This window comes from Mastacembelus armatus, chromosome 16 (assembly GCF_900324485.2).
Source record: "Mastacembelus armatus chromosome 16, fMasArm1.2, whole genome shotgun sequence".
In the NCBI taxonomy this organism is placed as follows: domain Eukaryota; kingdom Metazoa; phylum Chordata; class Actinopteri; order Synbranchiformes; family Mastacembelidae; genus Mastacembelus; species Mastacembelus armatus.
Genome location: NC_046648.1, coordinates 705257 through 731953, shown reverse-complemented (window position 1 = coordinate 731953; position 26697 = coordinate 705257). Strand labels below are relative to the sequence as shown.

Here is a 26697-nt window from a genome sequence, read left to right as displayed (position 1 = left end):
TTTTAAGGCTCTGTACTTGTGCCACTATTTCTGAGGATAGAACAGGTTGTCACATTTGAGAGGAATAAATAAAACGATCTGAACTACAAGGTGAGACACAGCATAGCAAACTTATTTTCTATCAACTTTAAATTCAGCCATGTTTGCATTGGTACAGGACAGGGTTGGATTTTGATTTACCTAATTATATATGTATTATCTTATAAGGAACCTAAATCCAAAACTACACACAGTCTGAAGTACAAATCATGAAAGTAATAAAATGTAAATAAACAAGGCAAACTGATGAAGATGATTGTCTCTCCTAAAGGGTTTTGGAACAGGGCCCAGGCTTTCTACCATGTACTGACAGTACAGAAACACAAGTATTCATTACACAGCTATAATGCACAAGACTGGATATTATCATAGCATATGCACCTGCACCAGCACATGGATAGAGTCTCCGGCCTTCTTCATGCCAGCGCATGCCTTCTTGACACGGTCTCCTCTGTCTTCCAGTTGTATAAACGAGCCTCTCTTGTTGTCCTTTCTGCAAAACATGGCCTGTTTGCTCCACCCCTTCATCACTGACTGAATGGCTTCACAATTTTCCTTTGCTCTGGTGACTCGACTCGTAAGGTTTTGAACCAGGTCTTTGGTAGTGCTGATGAAGCTCCAGCAGTCCGGGTCCTGCCATGTCAGGTCAGTCTCTGCTCTCGTCAACTGTAGGTCTATGGATTCCAGCTCAGCTCTGATGAGAGGAAGTTCTACCTCTAGCACTGTGTGCTTGAGCTTATTGTACCATTGTGCTAACAGCTGCAGACTGCTTACATACTGGAAAATTCAAGTGTGGAGAAAATACCTATTTTAGGTACAACTGTGTATGTAAGGAGGACATAATGTGTATTGTTTAACTCAAACAGATATGCATGAGTGTGAGTCTGTAAAGTAACGTGTTTTTGTTTCTGACCTTTGTGAACATGTCACGCTTCTCAAAAACAATCATTGCAGCAGCAGGGATGTTGATCTGACTGAGAGTCTGAATATACTTCACATCTTTCAAGACTTGAGTCAACTGAGGAGTGAAAGTAAAGTAAATAGTGATTAACTCATATACATAGTCACAGTAGGGTGGTGGTAAAACGCTTATTCTCAACTAACAGAAACCCTTGGAGAATATAAAAACAAAAATTACTCTAACAAATTAGTATTTCATCTGACGAGATGCTTCTCTCCACTTGTTACAAAAATGACTGACCTCAATGAAGTAGTGCTCTGCATCTGGATTTTGTACCATTACAGTAGTATTTTTTTGGCCATACGGTACCTATTAAAGTGACTCAAAATAAACTACTAGGAAACCCAGTTGTTAGGGCTCATGATGGCCCTTTAGTTTTTTAAGAGAGAGACATCACTGTGACAGTAAGTTAGAAAATTATTTAACACCGTAGGATGTTTGGACAGTGTGTGCTTTTCAATTTGCGCAGATCATATATTGAAGGGCTGCAGCTATTGATTATTTTTGGAGTCGAATATTCTACCGAATATTTCAATGATTACTCAGGTAATCAGATAAAACAGACCTGCATTTTTGAACAACAATACTATTGTGTTTTTGTCACAGCACCAACTGTTGATACTGAAATGTGCTGTGAGATAGTGATTATGGCCCGTGTGGAACAATGATCCCTAGGTGGAGCAGGTCCGATAACACAAGTGATAGTAATTAAACGAATCCTCAAGGCAAAGAATTTGCTTCGACCATTTTCTAATTGAATTCCTCAATGATTCGTTGCAGCCCTAATATATTGATTACCTTCGGATTAAAGTTGACTGAGATCAAGCCAGATGAGGTATTTCTGGAGATGAGGGGCTGGTTCAGGTTGACCAGGCAGGCCTGCTCCAAATCATTACACCAGTCAGAGTAAATGTCCGCTTCATATTGGTCCAGGAGGCCCAACATCTCATTGTACATGTGGTACTCCTTCTCCATCTCCAAACCTGCAGACCTGAAAATCCTGCACTGTATTACACTATATATTAATTCAATTGTGAAAGAACTGTCACTTTAAGCCTGAAACACTCTAAAGGTGTTTTTACTTACATGTCAGATAGTAATCTGATTTTTTCCCATGGTGTCTGAATGCGTTCTCTGAGCATTTTTGCCCACTTCAAAGCTCCGGATGTGCAAGTCATGTTCTTAGTCAGACCGCTTTCCACCTGTATAAAAAGAACTGCTGAATAAACGATGCCTGTTGTGTCTTGAATAGATATCGCTGATGTCCAATTATAGCAGTACCTCGATGAGCTGGGATTTAAACAGGCATTTACAGTTGTCTAGCTCTTCTCTGACATGTTGTTGCAGCAAAAGAAAATTGGGACTAAATATCTGTCTAATTTGTCTTCTCTGCAGGAAAGGTTCAACAACAGTTAGAAGCTAAAAGACAAAAAAAAGGAAAACGAACGTTGATATTTTACAGCACTGTCAGTAACTAGTCATGTTATGAATTATGTCATCCATATTGTTGTATTAGTCAAGCTCGCTTACTTTGAACGCCGATTCCAGTCCTGTGCAATCTTTAAAAGCCATGCATAGAAGGCTGGCAAGGCAGCGTTCAAAGTCCACAATCCATGATTTGAAATCCCTGTAATTGTTTTCAAAATCCTTTTGACGGATTTAACAACAGTTTATAATAATGAACATCGGTTCAAATTCACGTCTCATGATTCTCAGTAAATCTGAATGATCTACAGTATGCAGTAGCTATTAGCAATACAATTGGCAATTTCACCTGTGAATTTAAGTCAAGGGGGTTTTCACTCTGCTTAAACACGTCACAGCGCTTAGTGAACTCTCTGTACATGTGAGCAGCATGCTCACTGTAGTGTTTGCCTTTAAGTCCACCAAATTCTAGCTTTTCCATCCTCTGAAAGTCCAGCATAATGTCAAACAAGTCCTGCAAAGATAACACATTGTAACAAGAAACAAAACCACATAAAAATTCAACCTCACTGTGACACCTGAATACAAAAACAAAAATATGATCTCACTTCCAGCTGTAGCACACGATTAAGGAACCAGTTGAAACGTGCAAAAATCAGAGCAGATGGGAAATCCCAGGGTGCATGTTTCACATGGCTGGCCAACCTCTCCCTCTGGGTCTGGTAACAGTCTGTGAAACATCTAAAGATTTTTATCACCCTTTTTACCATTAGCTGACTTTCCTCTGGATCATACCTGACGAGCAGATCTGCAGTGAGGTATGCAGAAGCCTACAAGATGAAAGATTTCATATCTGTGAATTCATTTACAAAGACGATGCAGTAAGTGAAGTGAAGAGTAATGGTATTTGACTAACATCAGCAGAACATTAAAAAATACAGTAAATACATTTTAGAAGTCCAAATCCAAAATCCAAAAATCCAACAAAGTCTCAAATTACATTCACAACAATTTCACAAGCAGGTGTCAGTGAGTGAAAATCATTTCTACAGGTGTTTCAAATGAGAATTCTTACCTGTTCAATGAGCAGATTGCAAAGTTCCTGCAATAACACCACAACTCGTGCCGATCTTTGGTAAAATTGGCACTTGGAGCAGATAAGGAAGACGGTGTGAAGCACTGTAGGGATGTATGTTTCAAAGTAAAGAAATCCTTCATTTCCCAGTTGAGACAGTTGCTTTTGCAGTGGTTGTAGGTGCAGGTCAATGTCCCGAGCTTCCTGTAGTGCTTTGGTTGAAAAAATAAAATACATTTTAAAAATCAAGAAAACATACGAAATAAGTTGCAGTGATCACATTCATCAGACATTAGACAAGGTGCAAACTACAGTACGTTTTCCTTGGCTTTGAAGAAGAGAGCAGCTAGTCTTACCATCAAACACATTTCCTATTAGAGTCTTGATTGTTGGATGATAGCTGCTATCCATCACCTCCAACAGTTTTGTCATCTTTTGAACAATAGGACTCTGAAGCTATAAGGAAAAGTTACCAACACTTTACCAAAGAGAGGAAATGAAAGTAAAGTAAACATCAGGAGGAAAGGTGAGTATACCTGACGATAAATGTTCTCTATATTGCTTTTCCGGGAAGCCCAGAAATTCAGCTCTACGTTCGGCCCTGGATTACAGCCTGTCAAAAGTAGGTCTGATGAATCTTCCTTTAAGATTCTCTCAATCAAACCGCTCCAGTTGATGACATGGGTCTCAATGGTGTGGGCTAGTGCCCTGTCATAGTTACTATACCTAAGGCGAAAAAAGCATTTTTGTAAGTTCTTACGATATCAACGATCACCAACTCTACATTACTCTAAAGTTTTCTTACATGTTCCATGATTTTTCCATCCAGTCCGTTGCGTTCGGGATAGGGAGAACAGTTTTCCCTAAAACCTGTCCACACACAACTGACGTCTTCCAGCTCAAACTCTCAACATGTCGACTGATGTCTTCAGACAACAGATTTGGCCACGTCCGATGGTTTGTGTTGTTTGACAGCAGAGGAACACATACCTTTTGAAGGAGCAGGATAAATTTACCAGACCTCACAGAAACTAGCTAGATATCTGTATTAAAAACAACAAACACTGAACATGTTCTTATTATGAGATAGATGAGAAATTGTATTAATCCCTGAAGGGAAATGCAGGAAAAGTTCACCTGTTCAATTGTGCTTGAGAGCTGCAACAGTGGTGACGCAGACAGGAGGCCAAAGACCAAGAGTTCCCTGTAGTTGTCCGGGTCGACAGGGTCAGCTCTTTTCTTAAGAATATAGATTTGCTTGTTTCCGGCCGCCGACAGGGCCTACATTTGAGAGAGAGACAAGCTGTCAATATAAACATACGTCACACTTCCATCAATGCCATGACAGCACAGTCAATCAGCCCTAAGGCTAACAGGCTAATTTAGCTAGCACACAAAACTGTGTCGTGTGTGTGCAACAAGCCCACCTCTTTAGAAGCAACCAGACACCCTTTCACTGATAAGGAGAAAAAAATGACAGGCTCCTCTCCAAAGAAGTCTCTGAGAAGTGTCTGAAACCCTTCGCTGACCACATTTCGCTCCCACGTCTGACGCCGCAGCGGCATCAGCCCACAAACTTTTCCCTCCACAAACTTCACTCTGGCGTCCTGGGGGAAGGACGGAGCACTTTCGTCGTCGGACATGATTTCTCTACGACCAGGACATGCTCTGCTCCTGTCAAGTCCTTCCACGGGCCGGAAAGGGAGATATATCCGTGACAGTTTCCCAAACCTACCCCTAAGTTAGCGACTAGTTAACGTAAATAGTCAGAAGAGTTGACGGTTCACCGACGGCTGGTACAGTCGAGGGGGCGGGTCCGCATTCCGTTGCGTAGCAACAGCCACTTCCTCAATCACAGCCAGATGCGTGACTTTCTATTGGCCGGTAGAAAAACCAAAACAAAGGGTTTAGTTGGAGCTGAACGGCAGCGGGTTTCTTATACTTATTCGGGTTTTTGAGCCGAGGCTCTAACTAAAGTGTACTCCACCATTAGGCTTTATAGAGCCATCCCTGGTGGACCGAAGTTTTGTTTTCCACAGTGTAACTAGCTACACCATGTCCTCGCTGGCTGCACGCTGTAGACTCATTACACACTGTGTGGGCTAATCATGGGTAATTCCTCCATGAAATTACTGGGATGTGATGTGAGCTTGACTGGATTTGGGAGGACTGTACGTTTCACAGATGGGACTTAGATAAAGTACATGTACTTTTAATTAAAGTTAAGGTAATAATTCAGGAGAAATAGGACAAAAAAAATCATCATCATTTAGTTGTATGAAGTAGCCTAATTGAAATATCCTTTTCTTTTAAACAGGAGCAAATCACTGGTCCCTTTTGTGACACATATGGCCCTTTTATAACAGGAGTGGATTTCAAGGGGCTTATCGGCTGAAGTCACAAACAGCAGTAAACTGTGTGATATATGTGTGTGTGACAGGTCTGACTGCTGTCTTAGCAGCAGCAGCACAATACCCAGCATCTGCCCTTTACAAGGCACTTTACCACACTTCATTTCAGAGCAGCTCAGGGGTCTCGCTGCTTTAAATACATTTTTAAATGTGCTTTTGAACACGCTTAGAGATTTGATCAGCTGACTGCTATGCAGAATCTGGTCTAGCGTTAAGTGCAGAAAGCAGTTTACCCAATTTCTCGAAAATGCACTGTACTCTAGAGCCACTTACTTTTTCTACTTGATTTTTGCATCACGAAACAGATCCTCAAGGGGAAAAAAATAAAATAGAAGACAAGCTCCTCAGTTTTGCAGGTGGCACTGCCATTTTGGACCTCATCACTAACAATGACAAGACCACCTACAAGGAAGAGATTGCCTGCCTGTTGCTATGGTGCTAATAACAAGTTGGAAGGAATGCATTCAAGCAGTTAAGTTGAAGATGGCTCCTAATGTAATCCACACAGTCATTTTTTATGAAAATCAGCACAGATGTTAACATGGTTGAGAACATGAGTCATTCATTTTCCCGAAGACCAGAAAATCTTACAGCCTCAAATGGGAAGAGATCATTTCAATTATCATCAGAATTTAGAGGATGAGACGAAGATGAATGTCTTGCAGTCTTTCTGTCCCTTCATGGTAGATTGGCCTCGCTGTCATTAAAGACATATGTAATAAATAAATATCTTTTCCAATTTTACTTTCTGACCATTTCTTATGCTGTAACATTACAAAGTTAGCAAAACAGACTGTACAACCAAAAATTATCCCTTAGCAAACAGGGCTGTTCAAACCTGGCACTATACCTGCCACCTCAACCTGTTTACTCCTAATATTGCCATCCACCGGTTGTTGTGCTGTCTGCCACAACAAAGAACGTGCTACAATCTTGCTCTAAACATTTAAGTTCATTTATCACTTCCAGCCTTTCACAGTGGTATGGAAATGTGTGTTCTGTCATAGGGCATAATCTGTTTTCTTATATTAATCCATTCATAACACTACTGCACTTTAGATCTCTTGAAACATTTGAATGCATATTGGTCTATACTCTTATTTTGTATGTTACACTCTTGTCCCTAAGAAGTTGTAAATTTGCAGATCCCTGGGACCCTGGTTAGGAATAAGGGGGTATAGATGATGGATGGATGGATGTACAGTTTCTTATCCAGAGCTGAGCTGACTGTATATTGAAAACAAGACTATATATATGTGCAATACAGGTTCCTTCTATAGAGTCCCTACAAACACATACTATTTCTAAATAAATAATTAAATTGTTACTGCTTATGTTTACAGGAAAACTGAAACCTAAAACTAGTTTTCACTACATGAACAATCGACTGTGTTGCTCTATGCAACAGAGATACTGTTTTATATAGAAATATATATATATATATATAGACTGTGATGGACTGGTGACCTGTCCAGGGTGGACCCCTGCCTTCCACCCACAGATAGCTGGGATAGGCTCCAGCAGATCCCTGGGACCCTGGTTAGGAATAAGGGGGTATAGATGATGGATGGATATATATATATATATATATAGATTCTAGAACCATAGTATCAAGTATTTGAACATCTTATAGAACCCTGGTGAAAATGCAACCCGAAGTTATTTTTTCAGTGCGAGTTTTAAAATATGGTATTTGTGTGACCCTCTTGGCTCTTTTTTTTTTTTTAGTTAGCAGCTTAGTAACTATGATTAAATCATTTAAATCCTGGTGCAGGGCACATCACAGTTCACCTGCTGTGTGTTTATAACATCTGATCCCAGGAAGTCAGAAAGTCCACACCCCAAGGACGCCCTCTACAGGAGTATACATAGAGAACTAACTTTGTTTGTATGGCACAAAATCACATAATCATCTCGGGGGCTTTACAGTATGAACATCTGGTCTTTGGGGATCCTTAGGTGCTGTCTTAGTCCACGTGGGTGGAAAATAAAATCATTACTTCGTCTATTATTATTTTTTACCCGTTTTATTCTTGATTGATAAAAATAAAGTGGCTCTATCGCAGTGCTGTTCCGTAAAGAAGCCAATTATTTAGATCCAAATAAATAGATCCACAATGCATTTGCTGAAATCACAGTTTATGTGAAGTATTGAGTCCCTGGGTGTGCGCGGTCACCATTAGTGGCATCCTGTAGAGGGCACTGGCTTTTCTCTTTTGGCAGGCTTTGCTGTCGGTCCAGGGGACTTGGAGACCTAGAGCTGAGGCAGTCTGTCAACGTAAACGTGTTTATTTTAAATTATAGATAGATAGATAGATAGATAGATAGATAGATAGATAGACAGATAGATAGATAGATAGATAGATAGATAGATAGATAGATAGATAGATAGATAGATAGATAGATAGATAGATAGATAGATAGATAGATAGATAGATAGATAGATAGATAGATAGATAGATAGATAGATAGATAGATAGATAGACAGATAGATAGATAGATAGATAGATAGATAGATAGATAGATAGATAGATAGATAGATAGATAGATAGATATAGATAGATCTAATAGAGAAAATGGCAGCAGCTACATAGTAAAAGTCAGAAATCAATTTGCATGGCGTATTTAAAAAAACACAGCCCGTCAGGTGGTGAGCAAACTGCGTGTGTCTGTTGTTTGGTGACCTCCCGGCCATATAATAACTGATCACATTGACTAAATAATAATATCTTGTCAGTCATTCAGTCATAAGTGATTGCTCCACCTGTCTCTGGAACACGATAAACTAGTTTTCATGTCTTGGTGGAAAATAACAGCTTACATGTGGGGAATTTTGCCCTTTAGTGAATTAACGCCCCTGTACTGAAATGTTAAAAAAAACAAAATAAACATTGCTGTGTGCTACGAGCTCTGTTGGCAGATCACACCAAATCCCTCCAGATAGTGCTAAAGCTCTTGGGGTGTTATGTAAGCTTCCCAATGTACAAATTTGTTAGCCCACACCCGAGGGCATCTGGTGATGGATATGTGTCCTGGGGGACTGGGGGAGCCGCAGCACAACAGCCGGCCGCTTATCTTGAAAGGCTTGTTTTAAGTGTTCCTCTGCTGGGAAACAAAGGCTTTAAGGACAGCCATTACCTTACAATTGTTGTACAAGCCCCATTGTCAGTTAGTTCACACACAGCCGCATCAGAGCATATGCCATGTATTAGGGTTACGTTTAAGCGTAATGGTTGAAGTTTTAGAGGATGATTATTAGGAGGCTGAACTCCTGCAAAACCAGTTTAATCCAAACTCCAGGTCTCTGGTGAGACCTCTTCAAGTGTGATTTTTAGTTTTGATCTATACCTAATTATTCTGTGCTAAAGAGCATTAAACTAAAAAAACAAAAAAACTCATCTTACACTTTCTGTGTGTTTTCCTTTGTGTCTGTACATCTGTCTGTGTGTGTGTGTCTCCAAGGCAGGGTGGGGCGAGCGTGTTGTGAAGGAAGCTACAGTCCAGGCATTAGGCAGGACTCCCCTGAGGCCAGCCAGGCCACTTGTGTCTGAGGGGCTGGTTTATTAATCAGCATCCTGTGAGATTGGCACTACCCCCTTGGCCATAATGCCTGGGGTCACTGTGGGCTCCTCAAAATGAAGTGAAGTCCCACCAGACAATGCTCCTGTCAATCAGCCTTAACCTGAGCTGGGCCCTTTATTCCTCATATAGTGTACTTGTGTAATCATTCACTCCATAAATGCAAATTAGTCTCATCAATGTTTTGACAAACACAGGGCAAGGTTAGATAGAGAGCATTTTTGCATATCAAATACGTGCATTTCTCACAGTACAGTTTCCTGTATAATGCACTATACAGCCTCCTACTATAATGGGCCATACAGTAGGGCGACATCAATCTCACACACACCTGCTGAGATGAGGTTTTTGTTATAGGACAAGCAAACGTTCAGATTCTCTCATTGCACATATGTTAAGTAAAAATGGAAAATTCTGCTTGTCCCTGTGGGGAACAAACCACATCTCAGGCTGATCATCATAGTCGCCTACAGCTGGAAATACATTCATATAAAAACGAACAGGGTAATGGAGACACAGGAGAATGCTTCCTGCAATTTTCAGTAGCTCTTCCGCTTCGTTTAGACCATAATTTGTACTTGTTTAGATGATGCATACAGTCAGTGGTTTGGGGTTTCTTCGCGGTAATGTCCCAGGGGCTTCTGTCAGTCCGGCACCAGTATAAATGACAGAGCTGAGTGAGCCTCTTTGGCTGTTTCTCAACACGATGGCTTCCTAAGGGTCTTGTGCAGCATTTGCAGAGCGCGTGCCCTTTTGATTTCCTAATCCCAGCACGAGCTCTGGAATGCTGGCTCTCTATGAGATATTCCACTCACAAGCCGTGATTTATGTTCTCGTGGTGCAGGGCTCAGTGTTGAGAGGATCACAGGTGTTGTGCAGCCTCGGTAAAAACTTTTAATATGCACACCTCGTGGTCTTTGGCAGTGCCCAGCACAAGGATTACTGCCATTCAGTGGGGGAATGGGTCAATAAATGTTTTAAATTCATCTGAGGCCTTACAGTCGGATAGCTATTATACAAACGTACATGTATACATTTTTATAGCAGGAGTACAGTACTGCAGTGGATCATTACCAGGACACAGGGTGTTATTTTGAATAAAACAGGCAAAAGATAAATATATTTATTTATATATATTATTTAAATAAAAAATAAATTACAAAAATAAAAAATCTACTCATGTGATGAAAATATAAAATACAAAAACATATAATTGGATCCCTGACACACATAATATAAACCAACAAAGGCAATGGCACATGTTCTACTGGCTGTTAATTGCTGCATTGTGTAGTTACTGCTCACTTTAAAGCAAAGAGGTCGACCTGTGCTCATCATGTCACAATAAAAGTCTCAGCAGAAACTGAATGGCATGTTTTCCTCCTCTGTGTCGTCACCATTCAACGTATGGCAGTTTGCACCGCTGTGGCCCAGATGTGCTATTTATTTCATTCACGTGTGTCTTTGAGAGTTTTGTCATGTGATATGGAAATAAACTTAGAATCGGGCACGGGGAGCTATCGTTTGACTATTGCTATTTCCTGTTGACAATTTTCTGAATAAGTTTATAAGGCTGACAAGAGAAACAAATGTAGTTCATCATTAAATGCGATGACACTAATTATGTCGTATCATGCCATCAAAAAATTTTCCATTCAGAGATTTATTTGGATTCTTCCTGCCAGTGATCCAGATTTTGTCATGACATGTCAAAGACAACTTCATGTGCGCTAACAACCTTCTTGCATGATTTAATAACAGTGATCTGTGTTAATCACCCACCCTCCTTTTCATTCTATGCCAGAGGAATTGCTGTAAACAGCACCAACTTACTTGACTGCAATCATCTCAACTTCTAATGGCTGCATTAGACCCCCTCCCCCCTTTAGGTTGTTATCTAGGCGCTGAAGTCAGGAAGGCCTTTCAGCCGCGTAGCTGGAAGTGGAGTGACCTTTTCAACTCTACTCTTCACTGTGAATCCCTGAAGTGGTTGTGGTTTTACGTTCATGTTAGTCTTCATACAGTATGTGAGATAATTCTTAAATGCTGTAAATAACATAAATATTTAAATCCTGTTCATGAATGTAAATATTTTAGTGGTCTGACTTTTTACGTCACAGTCTTATATATATATATATATATATATATTACTAAAAATAAATAACTGATTTCCTACTACAGTGGCCTGTTAAAGCCTCATTTGGTAACAGCCCCTAAATTTCTGTCGCACTGTCAGAATTTCACCTCTGAATTTGCGCTAAAAAATGTTCCTCCCCAAGGTTACAAAGCAGATTCATTTAGCCCTTACTGTGCCATCCCCCTGCTCGCTCGCCCTCCTTCCCCTTCTCCTCCTCTTTCTTTCCCATGTCCATTAGACCTTGCAGACTAATCGAGCAGCACCAATTGCTCCTGTGGTGAGATCATTAAGTAAATTATTTTAAGATCAAACGGTCAGCAGCCACAATGAAGTCCTGTGTAATGGCAAAAGCCTCAGAAGCTGCCACCCACCCCTCTCCCAAATTAAAGTCCAGTGGGGGGAGTATGCACCTCTCAGGTGGATGCCCCCGCTATTAGGCCTTTTAGCTGCAGGCTAAGGTAGGACCCATTAATTGGTCCTTTGAACAAAACTAACCCACTGACAGGATCTGACTTGCGTGCAGCTTAAGAGTGCAAAATTGTTCCCGGCCAAAGACAGCAGTTTCAAACCACTGTAATAGTCCACCTAGAGAAAGTCGACATGGACTTGTCCTGGAGAGGTGTCAACAAAACCAGTGATATTTAGGAGGATTTATAAAAAGAGACAGACTTCATTTACTGCTATTTTATTTAACAATTGCACCGAGCAAGGTGGTAGTTACAGTGATGAAGAGGATGTACATTTAGTTAAAGAGTGACACAATGATTGCATTACAGAGATGATTGGCATCAGTAAACCAACATATTTATAAGGGAATTATATTTTTAATCAATTACTAAAAAATGTATTCAAGAGATTTTCAACAGAATTTGTGATGTAGACACTTAAGGAGGATTATTCACAGTTTTACTTGTGTTTTAGGCTAAAAGAAACTCTGATAAGAACATAAGACTGGAGGAACATAACCTTTTGAAATGTGTGTGTGAGTAGGTGCATATAGGTTTGTGTGTATGATCCAGTATAAAGGCCATTAGACAGCGATTACTCACAAAGTGCTGACACCTTCCCTTTCAACAGGTCAAAGGTTCCCTCAGATTAAGATAATTAAGTACATGGACAGTACTGTATGTGCAGAGAAGACAAATTCATATACATTAGACACAGGTTTATACACCGGTGTTGGCCTTCATCAGTGACTTTGTTTCCTTAGATTATTCTACATATGTGACTAAGAAGCTACGGCCTATAATGCACAGCAAAGCTTTCAAAACAAACTGCAGACAGTAACGCTGTGGTCTTCCTGTTGTTTATTCTCTCTGCTGAGGAAGTGTTGAACTTACAGTGGCTTGTGGTGTGGAGAAAGGAACCAATGCAGCAAAGTGACTGTGAGAGTGATTTATCCTGCTTTGGCATGAAGCGTCAGTGTCATCAATCACATGGTTTTAATTAGTGATGGCTCCCTGTTGTGGCTGAGAAATGTGCATGTAATTCAATTTGGGACTCAGTGCTGCCTCAAGAACCACACACAAAGATCCGTCGGTCCACTGTAGGTTCATACACATTTGAAATGTCTGATATTGACAGAGCTGACTGCACCGATCTGCAGAGAATATGATGCTGCTAAGAAAGCACTCCTCGTATTGTGTTTTCTAAAATGATTTTCTATTAGTCTGTAGTATTTTAAAATAATCCACAGTTAAATTATTCAATCAAATTATTCACACCAATGAATAATCTGTTTTAATGTAAAATACAGTAGTTACTGGTTTTTAATAATAAAAAACTGACAAATACAAACATCTTATTTTGAGAAGTACATGGCTATTTATTATTTATTATTTATTATCCTATCCAACTGAATGATAAAGAGGTTTGTGGATGTTTGTTAATTCACATTTATCCAGTGGAAGATATAGAAACAAATTTAATCCAAAGTCCATTATGAGCCCTGATAAGTGCAAACGTTTACTCTTTCTCCTAAAACGTCTTTTGAAAATGTTTCTTGTATGCATTTTATTTTGAAATGTCAGTCAAGACGGGTGAGATATCAGTGAATAACTATCTAGTACAGAAGCAAAGTCTCTTCTGAGAAAATATTCATTAACTACACAACACGAGCACTGTCACTGTTTTCTTTCCCCTTGAAGTAATTCATTGAAGTGGCAATACATCGCTGCAAGACAAAACAGCTCCTTTTAGCTCTTGACACACAGAAACCTCTTACCCTTCATTTAAATATCGGTTTCTTCTGATTTCCTCTTCAATGGGAAACTTAAATGATTCCAGCAGCAATGGCCCGACCCTTAAAAAGAAAACAATGACAGCTTTAAGTGTTAAGATGGCCATTGAAATGCTAAAATATCAATAGCAGTTATTTAGTTCTCTGAAGACACTTGAAAGTCTCTTATCTGACACATGATAATGAAAGTCACTGTAGTGATGTTTATTTCACAGCAGTCATCCACTTTATTGTCAAAGGAAACCCTGGTTTTGCATCTGAAGTCCCATTTCTTATTAGGAATTTGACCCCTGACCCCATCACTGCTAATAAAGGGAATTATTTGTTATACTGTCGTAGTGACATTGGAAAAAAAAAAATTAATAATAATAAATATATTTTTAAATGTTGTATTTTTAGAACATGTGAAAGAACACAATGGTTTTAACTTACATAATCTTTTTTCCTACATGTATTGAATAAGTGTCAATGCGTTGCCTGCACTTGGCATAATCAAATCTGAATATCAGCTTCTAGCAACATTAAAAAACGTGCAGATGTTGATTCAATAGTCTGATTGTGCTGCTGTCAGATTTAAGGCTGTTGTTGTTCTTGGGATAGATCAGCTCTCTTACAACTTCTACCTCCAATCAGTTTCTTTGATTCTGGTGTTCTGGTGTTTAACTTTTAGAGGCGCTGATTATATTCTGCTTTCCCCTCTCTCTCTCTCTCTCTCTCTAGATCCCCTCCATCGGCACCAAATCAGGGTCCCAATTTCACACGAACATGCTGCTCACAATCAAGCTGCTATTTGCTCTATGAAAATTTGGCTATGCCATTAGCTGATGTGCTGAGAAAAGAAATTCCAGACCTCTATCTGTGTGGTTGTTTTGAAGGAAATGTTGGTTTCACCCCCTGCTGATTGACTCTAATCAGCCACACCATTCCAACATGATTCTGTCCTGCAGCCCATATACACTGTTGACTGATTAGGTGGGAAGGCTGGATAATTGAAAAATACATAAATATTTAGTAAGCCTTGATGCTCTAAAGCAACAAGGAAGCCTCTTTGATGCACACACTGCGTGTAGTCTGCAGGTCCTGTAGTGATTTTATCTATATCCATATATTTTAACATGAAAAATAAACATGCAGTAAAAGACAGAGAGACAAAATCTAAATAAAGTGCACCTGTACGTGTCAATGCACATGGTAAAGTAGAGCTTGTAGAGAACGAGAGTAGAACACAGCGGCCGGCCCACATAAGACGAGGTTAAAAGTGGTTGCCATAGAACCTGTAGTGTGCCCATAACTCTAGCAGCCAATTGTGGTGCCATCAGCAGTGGTTGTTATTGTTGTCAAAAAGCTTGTTACAGTCAAACACATCACAAGTATTGACTTGTGTTTCCATGTTTTGAACAGGTCTGACAAAGAAAACATCGTTGACGCCAGGCTTATGCTGTGCTGTCTGAGTTGACAACAGGTTAAAACACCACAGTGCCACAGCTCCAGGCTATTCTCATGCTATATACATATTTCACCCCATCCTGGATTGTGAAACCACCACATTGTAATCGTTAAGATTAGTTAATACACTTAGAATAAAAGTCGTTTTCTACACAGAAGAAACATAAGCACAATGCTGCACATGCCAACATCAGGAGAGCTTCATCAGTGCCAGTGCCCAGGGGCTACGAGAGACAGGTACTTCCTATGTCCTGTGGTTGATGGTGATGGGCCTCACCTGAGCTGTAATCTGTGAAGACTGATCACAAAGAAGCAGGCTGAAGTGAATTCCGTCTATCCTACTTCAAACGCAGCTGGATAGTAAATCAGACAAGTAGACAAACACTAGGCGACTCACTTATCCCTTGTGTTCACTGCTTCTGTCCCCGAGGGCACAGGAAACAAGTATGCCAACAATGTCACCTGACAACACCGTGGAGCCATTTCACCACAAAACCATTTTACAAGTCTGCTGCTGACGTGTGCAGTGAAGTTATGTGCCTACGCAGAAAGTCATTCTCCAGACCACACGAAAGTTGCAGGTTTGAAAATGGAAAACCTGCAAGAGACAAATAACGCAGATTTAGCTCCAGACAAAATATTTTACTATTAAACTGCTATTGTTATGGTTATTGTAAATTGTTTTGTGTTAGCTATGATAGTTGTTGCAGAAATGGTTATTTACTTATCTACCTTTATTTACTCTCTTAAGTAAATAATTAGAACAACACATTTACTGACCCTGGCCGTCTTGTAACAGGGTTTTGTCATAACAGATCAACATTATCAGTCAAATATCAGCAAATTTCAAGTTTTCATAAGGCTAAAAAAAAACCCAAATAATGGTCACTGCAATAATAATAATAATATATATCATAAAACAAACAGAAATAGTCTTTATACTGTGTGCAAATCCTGAACTTATGTCACAAGGCATCTTACAAAAATTCCCAGTAGGTGTCACTGCATAAAATCACTCCGAATATTGAATTCTGTCCTTTAAGGTGATTTGTGCAATATAGAGCTGCATTCTTGTGCAAAAACAAACCTGCTCCTCCAATAGACAAAGTGCATTTAAGACGGACAATTAGACTGCAGTACTGCAGAATAAGCTTTGATTGCCAAACTGAAAATTACAGGAAGGGTTACAGAGCCAGTGTGTACAGCTACTGAGAGGTCCATCTGAGGATGGGTGTCAAGGAAGAATGAATCAGAAAGGAACACCAAGGTCAGTGTGATATTTCACGGCTTCTACTTTACATGGCCGCATAGCAAATGAAGGCCTTCAATCAAGTCGGGCTCTGTGGATGCACTGAAGGTACAACAACATCCTGCACTGAGAGTAACGACAAACAAATAAATCCATCAAATAAATGAAAAAAAAAAGAAGTGTAGAAAAATTTCAGGGTCACTGTCGCCAGATAGACCACATGATACTGTTTGGATTTTTTTTTTAAATTTCTCACCATCTCCCATCTAAAAAAAAAAAACCTTTGCATTTCTCCCATGTGGTTAAACATAATGCACGATCTCTAGATTCAGTTTGATGCAATTAAAACCAAAGATGTGAAGAATGCGTGATCCTGATCTCACCTTGCTGTTATCTTGTGCGTGCTTTCCCTTCCCCAGTGCCTCACCCTGAATACTTTTGCTTTGTACTGAGAAATGCAATCTTTCTTGTATGAGCCTGAGGACAAAGATGCATTTAACAAATAGTGCCATACATTACCACCTTGTCATTATTGCAAAATGTTAACTGCAATACAAAATCAGTCTGTTTACCCTTTTCTTTCTTTAACCTATTTGAATTTACACTGAGGTGATTTTACAAATGAAACGTATTAGCACCCGTGATGCTTCATATCTTCGCTGCCAAAATGGAACATATCCAGGGCATTAATAACACAGGGGTTGATCTACTTCGCAAGAACCATTTATCTAAAGTTTGTGCGATCTAAATATGAGTCAGGAACCCAGTGCACCAGTGCTTTAACAATCAATACATTATCTTATGTGCAAAGTCTAAATGTTTTCAGGGTTTTTTTTCCAAGCGTGTGGAACAAATTAAAAGCCTGGCCAGTCAGTAAAAGACCAATTCATAAAGGTAAAAAAGTAAGGCTGCGGCTGTGACGGGGAGGACCAGTGAAAAATCTCTGCTGACCCTCTCATCCCTCTGCTCATCTATCTCTCACTACTGTCCACTGATAGATTTCCCCTCGTTGATTTATGGGAGAAAAAAAATGTCACAGTGGAATGGGCTTTTGATAAAATTGTTCAAGAGATTCTGGGCAATAAATCCTGATCTTTACATCCAGGTTGCTAGCTACTTTCACATTCTTTTGCCATCAATAAGTGCCGCCAAACATGACAACTAATCAATAACTTTACAATATTCTGGGCAGTTTGGGAAAACAGTAACATTTATATTTAACAGAAAAGAGCAAGTCACTCTTTTATACTCGACAAACTACGGATAAGAGGAGCTTGACTGTAACTTAGGCTGAAAATAAGTCACACTGTGTTTCAACTGCCTGCTGGAGAGAAATTGTTGTCCTTCACAATAATTTTTGGAAAAATAGTTTCTGACTGGAAAGAAACAGAAATACCAGCCGTTCGATGCATTCCAACTGTGTGCAGGAATCTACCAACTCCTGTCAATCTGTTCACGTCCCATTCACCAAAATATTCAGATACATAAATCATTTTGCCACATAAGCACATGGGGTAATGAAAAAATGGTAATTTAGTGATCATCAATCAAAGTGAGTTTATATTGTAATGGTTTCCAAAGATGAGCTTATATGTCTGTGAAGCAGAAACAGCCCAGTATAATGGTACTAACAAGGTACAGGGTTCCTAGTGTAACATCAGTCATGATGGAGGGGTTTTGACAGGAACTCTTCAGTCAGCCGAGTGGCGCCAGGAAGGATGAGTGATTCAGCAAACCTGCCTGGTGTTGTCTCTCTGGTCTCTCAATCTTTTATGACATAGCTAAGAGAAAAACAATGAGCCTGTTGCTCAGTACAGGTGTTTCTCAGAAGAGATGACTTGTAAAAACAGGTAGATTTCCACAGAGACGAGAACTGACTCACATAAAAGGCTTCTGCTGCTGCAATAACTCACAACGGAGTTCTGGCTGTCTGCCCGGAGACTGAAATCATAGTGGTGTTTAATTTGCACAAATCTCCTCACAGGACTGAATGTAAAAAAAAAAACCAAAAAACAAACCTGTGCAGCTGAAGGCATCTGACAGTGTTTGTGGTAATGTAATCCTTTGTTGACTGGGAGATAAACATCAGCACTGTAACCTCAGATTGACAAAAAGACAAACAGTGGGCCACTTAAAACAACATATTGTAAAGGACATTCACACTCTCAATAGAAGGAGAGAAACACTAGAGCGTCACCTGAAGTCACTCTAAAGACGAGGCTGTCACAAGGGATGAGAGAGGAGGAAGCACAAGACAAACAGAAAGTGGGGACTTTGTCTTCCAGATTGAAGCCCAAGCAGCAACAACGATGTCCCTGACAGGAACAGGAAATGAAATGTTTACAGTAAGGGGCCGATAAGTGAGGCCAGATGAGACGACAATAAGAGCACTTGCATTTAGCTGCATATGGGGGGGGGGTGGCCATTCTCAAAACAGGTGCCTCCACACGTAAAAAAATAAATAAATAAGGTGGTAAATTCTGAACATTTACAATTTTAGTTCAGACTCAGCAGTTTGTTTTGTCCCTCAAAAGAACTAAATGAAAATAAAATAGTTTGCCACAGTCTGCTAATGATTCCTTTCCCCGACTGCCAAAAGGTTGGTGATACATTTGTTTTGTTTCATGTATGTGCTGCTTTAACTGAAGCCCCATGAGAGGCTCGACTGCATTTATCTGCAATTATCTGAATTATTTAGAGCCGCTGGCTCAGACGTCCATGATTTTAAAGAACTTGCTCAGTTTTCTTGCCGTTGTTTGCAGAGGGAGCTGAGACATTTCCTCAGAGATAGGCTGCTTTTCTTCCTCCTGTGGGGAGAAAAACACCCTGTTAATTTAATAGGTCCTGCTTGATACAGCAGCATGGGAAACGATCCTTGTTCTCATCTTTGTAATCACAGCGGCAGGAGCAGAGGGCATACGTCCCCCGTGCCTCATTTCAGGGCTAATCTTTCATTTCATAGCCCATCTCTCCATATCAAACAACACAAATGGCTCAATTTGCATGACAGGATTTGTAACAGGGCGAATCAGGTGTCAGACTCGATTAAACATTACACCGGCACACTATCATAATCAGCCGTCTAATGAGTGTGGCCGCTGGTGTGAGGGGCTTGGATGGATCAGGGAGAAGGGCTTCACCGTGCTGCCCAGCGGGGGGTGAGTAAAGTGAGGGATTAAATCGGAGGTGCGGTCTCTCTTGCCCTGACAGAGGGGCTCGTCTGGGTGGCAGGACTTGATGCTGATGAGACGAGGCGACACGGGCCACACACACACAGGGAGAACCAGAGGGGAGAGCGGCTACAACACACAGCATCTAAGCACCACTCGCTCCTGTGCATCCTCAGCTCTGCATCCTAATGCACTGGGCCATTCCAGAGGAGAGCGGCCCCAGTGACCCCAGCCCTGGATCACATCAGACTATGGCTAAAACGAGGCAATGGGATTATTAAGATGCAGTGAGACTCTGGACCAGACATCATTTGTTCAAGCAGGAGCTTTGACGTTGTGCTTCTTTTTTTTCCAGTTTACTATTTAACTGCATTTACTTTAAATCCCTTTTCAGTGAAAACATTTTCAATGACTAAATTTAGTTTTATTTCTTCCTGTAGATGCTTTTTGGAACATATTGGAAACAGGGGCTTACACCACAGACCGCCCTTTAACTTCATGTAAACATCAAATCATCATGTGCTTTACATAGCCCCCACTTCCCACTGTCATCACTCCCCTCATGGTGTACAGTTTACCCCTCCCATTGTCCGGCCCTTATTGTTATCTACCGAGCATACACAGATGCTAATTCCACTATTGGCTGTGTTGATGTGCAGCTTTTGGTTGCTGGTCCACAGAGACTCCCCTACCGCCACCATCCTACCACCCTCAGTATCAAGGTCCCCCTCCCCCTTACACCTTCCCCCACCCTCTGCCCTGCTCCCCATTTGAGGTGACCCGGGTGCTGTTCTGAGGGTTCCTCACACCCCAGAAGCTGTCAGTGGCCTCCTTCCTTCCCATGAGCGGAACACACAATAGAGAAAGGGCTCCGGCTGAGAGGTTCAGTAGCCATTAACCCCTACCAGCTGTTCCTGCCGAGGGTATTCTGTGCCACAATACATGCCCCCGAGGGGGCCCTCACGTCCACTAATCTAGCCATTGTTGGCCAGGAATGCTGACAGAAGAAAAGAAATTTTTCTTGTGTCCATGCAAGCGTGTGTATCCATGTGTGAGAGCCGAGAAACGTAGGGCTAATTTCTATAGTTGCTTGTGAAGAAGGGAGACCATGAAGAATACCCTATTTAGCTGCTTGACAAAATTCTTTTGCTTAAAAATGGAAAAACAATGGCAATTGTTTTCAAGTGGACTCCTTTACACTGTCCAAGTCTCTGAATATAACTAGATAAAATCTATTAATGTCTGCTATGCAAGAAGATAAAATAACTTTATGAGACTTAAATTATTTAGTTATCCACAATTCATTTTTAACGCATGGTCAGACAAACATTCAGAAACCGCCATCAGTTCCAAAGCCATTTCTAAATGGATTAAATTTTGGGAAAATTATTCCATTTTGGTACTTTGCTCTCAGAATATATTAACAATTAGTCCATTTCAATTAACATGGAAATTAAAACAGCATTTTCCAGTCAATTTAACCATGATGCAGCCATTAGGGGCTTCTGGTGTGCTGAGCACGTTTGTTACTCCAGTCCCCAGCCTGTAAGTGAATCAAAAAAGAGAGAGAAATTCCTGCTGCATGTCAGGAAAGTGGTTTTGAAATCCCAGTATTTGCCCATTAGTTTATTTATCCTTAAAAATGCTACAAAATGAACATAAAAAAAAAAAAAAAACCATTACTACCAAATTCAATTCCTTCCATTCAGATCGTGGGTCTGCACCGACACAGTCTTTTTTATTTCCTCTATTCGGTATCACTGCGGTCTGAGCACACTTAAGTGATAATGAAATATTTTGCAACCAGTACCTTTTTATTTTTTTCTCATCCCACTGGGCAAAGTCAATAGATGTGATATCAACAGTGTTGACAGCAACAGGAAGCAGTGATCCGTAGCTGTCAGCAGGCTGTAGGATGCAGCATTAGCATGAAAGTAAACATCAACAGCACCTACAGATAGGGGGAGGGCAGCTGTAGTGGAAACTGTTAGGTGAGATTTGAAGAAGATAGGCATTTTTCTGTATGTGATCTGTCCCACAGGCTGTGCTGTGTTGTGACAGGCGGGGGATATGCGTCAGTCAATTATATGTCCCAACAGACTCTTGTGCTAATGAGCTGGTCCAGCCATCGGCAGACTTCCCCTGTCGTCCAGAAAAGATCACTTTCATTGCTTGCAGAACTAATTCAGGGCACAAAAGTGGGAGCTTCACCATTGCAGCCTCTTTTACTGCTCCTTTTGTGGACGCTTTAGAAGTGCGCTGAAGAGAGGGCCTAGCGCTCAGGCCTCTTCATCTCCAGTCCATTGGCTGTCATTAACATACATATCCATATGAAAAGTGGGGTAAGGCCGGAACAGCTGTCCAGTAAAGAGGCAGCGATTCCCTCTCCCAAATGCTGACAGAAGCCTTTAGCCTTCCTTGGGCAATAATAAACCAGACCATTTAAACAGTCTTTCAGGGAGTGAGAAAGAGATTGGGCCATAATGCTACATTCACAGGCATCGGTGGCCCTCATTGGCTTGCAACAGTCTCTAGTAGGTTCACAAAAGTTAAGGGGCGAACTGGGGAAAGAATCGCAAAACTGATAATAATAATAATAATAATAATGTGAATGTCATAAGTCGACCACAGCGCCAGATCTTCCTCTCTCTGACAGGACAAGATGCAGGTCAAGACATAAACTGATTTTAAATTTCTGGCTCGAAAGATTCGTTAAGCGAAGGACGTGTCCGTCGTTTTTAAGTGGTTAAGTAGGATAAGATCATTTCGCATAAACGCAAAAGCAATTTCAGCTGAGCTTTAAATGTGTCAGAGTCAAGGGGTGGGCATTGTCAGAAAAACAGTATATTTGTTTACACTGTGAGCTCTGTGTTGAGGGCTTTTCACCCAGAGCAAAATGGTTTGGTCTAAGAGGACTTGAGGAGTGTGGACAGAACTGAGCAATCCTCTTGTTTAAACTAGGGTGGTGGGCATAGAGACAGAGGTTAAGTGACTTGCCCCAGGTCACAGGGGAAGTCGTTTACTTAGGGAGGATTTTCATCCAAACCCTCATCCACTTACGGCAGAAGGATTTCTACACCGCTCCTATAGATATATATGTATATATCTGTAAAGGAATATTATTTTTTTAAATATCTGCTTTTTATTGTTGACGTCCGTGTTTTTCTGACGACTAAAAACTCCTGTTTGACATTTGTAAGATAAAACTTCAGCCTGTATCTTGGCTTTGATGCGACTAAAACATAAAAAAAGACAAAAGGTGGAGACAGATTTAACACTTTAATACTTTTATGTGAGCTGAAGTGTTTACTCACCCTACAGAGTACACTTCATTTGAAATTCTGGCATTACTCAGTGGTGACGGTGGTGGAAGCTGCATCATGAATACAGCTGTGTGGGTGTTGGTGGAAATGTTTTTCACTCTTTCACTTTACGTCTCTCAGCAGTCAAACAAAGATGCAGACTCTTTTCTAAAATAAAACCGAATTTAAATGTTTTTTTTTAATTATTATTTTTCTTACATTGTTCATGCACATTTTTTCATTTAAAAGTCATATGATGTTAACTTTAAAAATATATATAATGATACCAATTATTATTTTCTCTTGACTGTCTGTGACGTTATTCCAAACATTACCTAAGAGATTTTTTTTTCTCCTTCCCCTCAGTGGTTTTCTATGCTTGAGATGCCTCGTTCTCTAGACAAGGAGGTAAAGGGAGAAGCCAAAATCCGGATCTAATGAATAAGAAAAGCCTTTGGTTAAAAGGAGACTGGTTTGTCTCTTCATGGGTTGCTTTTTATTCAGCTTTAGAAAGACGAAGAGTCCTGATTGATAAATCCCCTCCCTTGCCCCCCTGGAGCCTGTGACCCCAGAGTCATCAAGTACAATACACAGCACCTTAAGTTTTTAAATCTGAGGTTGAAAAATAGAAGAAGCGAATTTGTGTCCATTGAGGGAGGTTTGACATACTTTTACAGCGATGATTATTCTGAGGCTGCACGCCCAGCGGGCCACCAGTAGCCTGCTGCATGCAGGATTTATTTTCCATCCAATCCTCCTCCCCCCTACCTCCTGTGTATCAGCAGCATCCAAAAGCTACCGTAATGGCACTTGTTGCAAGTGCTTAAATCCAGCGGAAGTGCTTTTTCATAGATAACCAGCCAACACCTCGGGCCCTTACCTATCACACTCCCCCTCTACTCCATCCTCTATTTATCATGGTTCTGCTGTTTGTTGTCTCTGTAAAGTTCCACATTTCATTAAAAAAGGAAAAGGGGGTGCAGAGAGGGACACAGTATGGAGGAGCAAAGCTGGGGCTGTTGAGAGGGAGCAGGGGGTAAAGGGGAGGGATTAGGATGACTTCTTGAACACATTTTCTCCCTTTTGCTGCAATTAAACAAAGTAGGCCTGTGATTAGTGCAGCGCAGGGAGCAGAGAAAAAGACACCCTTGAATCCCAATGGAGGGACCTGACTGAGCATTATTGCCTGACAATGCCTGAGTTTATTGCTGAAACCTGCTTACCCTCCTGCATGGCAAACCATGGGAACTCCAGTCAGGTGGAAAGTTTTTCTCCTTTTCTTCTCCCGCTCCTTGTTTTTGTCCCCCCTCTGACCACGGAAGCCCTCCAGGAGCTCACAGTGAGGCTGAAGCCACACAACTCCCCCGTGGTAACTGAGATGTTTAGGATAAGCTCTGCCTGGTTTTTGTGCATGAGCTCACACTTGTCTGCTGTTGTTCGAACACAGTTAATGATGAGCTTCCTCTGTTTTTTCCACACCCCTTCCCTCTCTCCTGTCCTCCTCCTCCTCCACCTCCTCTCTCTGCTCCTTTTCTCCTTTCTTATTTGAAGCTAAGCGACTGTTTAAGTGGAGTGCCTCCTCCCTCTGGCTCTTGGGAACGCTCTCAAGGGGCCCTTGCCTGGCACTGTGTGCATGACACATAATGAAAACAATTTTACGCTGCAGAGGGAAGTATGAGGCAATTACGGATGTGACAGCCACCTGCAGACTCACCCCCCTACAGTCTCCAACTGCACTCTCCCAACTACTGCACCATTGCCGCCGCCACCACACAGTGTCACCGCACTGGTTACCCCCCCCCCCATATCACCCATCGCTCACAAACACACACTCCACCAGCCCACTGCTTCATGAATATGTGATGGCTTGATGATGTTGTGAATGGCTGGGGCAGGTGAGGAGGGGGTGAGAAAGACCGGGGCTGTAATAAGTTGCCCAGCTGGAGGTGGTGTTGTGGCCCTGTCGCCCAGTGGCAGTCCATAGAGGCATCTCTCTACAAGCACTGACCCTGGGATCAGTCTCCTGAGGGGAGCCAAGAGATGACGTGACACGGGCGTGCAAAGCGCACCCCCAAATCTCTTGTTGGCCAATTTTACACATGAAGCCAGGTCCAAAAGCCCAAGTGGCAGGTCTAACAGAGCCCTGATTTAATTTGATAACCTGCTTAGTGAATGTGAATTAAATGAGTATTTCACATACAAATTATCTCCTTTCACTGCTACGGTTAAAAGAATTACCATTCTGATTTGCAAAACACAGATGTCTCCGAAACCTGTGGGTATTTCTGATTTGCTTTGTTTTATACATGCGCAGAAATCTGGACTTCTTCTTCTTGTTCCTCTCACGCGTAGAGAGATAGGAAACACTTAGTCCATAAGGTCGCACCTTTAAAAATCCTAAAGGCCTGTAAACTGAAAAAATTGACTTACACATATGATGTGTGACACTTTTCAATCTGTCAGGTTTCAGTCCCACACTAAAGCCCCCAGCTATAGGCAAAGCCCCTTTGACCTGAAGATTATTCAGAGTGAGGCCAAAGGGTGTATTTTATGCCTGCCAGTCACCGAGAGCTGCCTCCTGATAGCCTGATGTGTCCTTAATGGCCTCGCTGAGCAGCACAGACAGCGGCGTGATGAGTGGATCCTCAGCAACAACTGACACATTAGAGACCAACTGATAAAAGCCACTGGGAAGACGCACACACACGCACACACACACACACACACGCACACACACACGCACACACACGCACACACACTCCTCATGCATACGCAGCCTCTGGCAGCCATGTCCTACATGACACAAAGCACAAGGGTATAAACAAAGACACCAGCCGGAGATGTGAGCATGAAGCGAATCACGAGCACTGATCAGATGAAACATAGGTGGGCACACAGTGAAAAATGGCCCAGGGAAAGTTGATATTATGCAATGGTTTCTGTAACCATCAATCCAATAAGGCCATGAGGACTATATTCTCTCAGTGCTCGGAAGAAGTGTAATATAATAGATGAGAAGACCAAGGTGAAACAGGAATGAATAAGTGGAAACAGCATATCTATGCATGAAAAATATCACAGGAGACATTGCAGACAGTAAACTGAGGAGCTAAAAGATGAGGAGTAGTAAATTAATCTTCCTGCAATATCTTGCGGAAGAGAAAAGTGCACCAGTCTTTATTTCTTATAACAACTCAAGACAAATGACCACAGTCCGTGCATTAGTTCCGATAAGGGACATGCAAGAAAGACAATGGCTTTCAATTCCTGATTTAATCAACCTCTGGCATGATGCACTTCTTAAAATAACTCAACGGATTAATCAGGGATGAAGACGTGAAAAGGGTGAACGGGCAATTTTCTGATTTCTCTGCATGGATGCGATGAAATATACATAGTATAATAAAGGGCCTGCCGCTGCCTGCATAGTCTGCCATGGCTGCACCTGTGAGACTGAAGCTGCGGACACAACATTACCAAAATACAGACTGCACTGAATTAATGAGACCAAAGCCTCAGCCTGTGCACATCGAGCCCGATCTGGGGAGTCTTAATTTATTTTCTCTTTCCGACTCATCCTTTACAAAAATGACAGTGTCTTCTTATCGATTTTACACTCAGAGATCAATCAGCTTTGCCCTGACTCAGAGAAAATTTACAGCCC

General features: G+C 41.2%; 1 protein-coding gene across 1 annotated transcript in view; it reads right to left on the bottom strand.

The window, feature by feature from the left end:
- Positions 1-5282, bottom strand: part of LOC113122091 (dynein heavy chain 11, axonemal) — a 34644-nt gene extending 29362 nt beyond the window's left edge. Inside the window, exons 1-14 of the mRNA XM_026293049.1 lie at positions 4928-5282; positions 4638-4781; positions 4306-4490; positions 4037-4226; positions 3857-3956; positions 3501-3712; positions 3034-3255; positions 2775-2939; positions 2531-2647; positions 2282-2419; positions 2087-2202; positions 1799-1991; positions 953-1057; positions 421-816 (exon numbers count right to left, since the gene is read on the bottom strand). Coding sequence (XP_026148834.1) covers positions 421-816; positions 953-1057; positions 1799-1991; positions 2087-2202; positions 2282-2419; positions 2531-2647; positions 2775-2939; positions 3034-3255; positions 3501-3712; positions 3857-3956; positions 4037-4226; positions 4306-4490; positions 4638-4781; positions 4928-5143 — 2499 coding nt within the window. The 5' untranslated portion in view covers positions 5144-5282. The remainder of the gene's footprint in view (positions 1-420; positions 817-952; positions 1058-1798; positions 1992-2086; positions 2203-2281; positions 2420-2530; positions 2648-2774; positions 2940-3033; positions 3256-3500; positions 3713-3856; positions 3957-4036; positions 4227-4305; positions 4491-4637; positions 4782-4927) is intronic.
- Positions 5283-26697: the final 21415 nt, after the last annotated feature.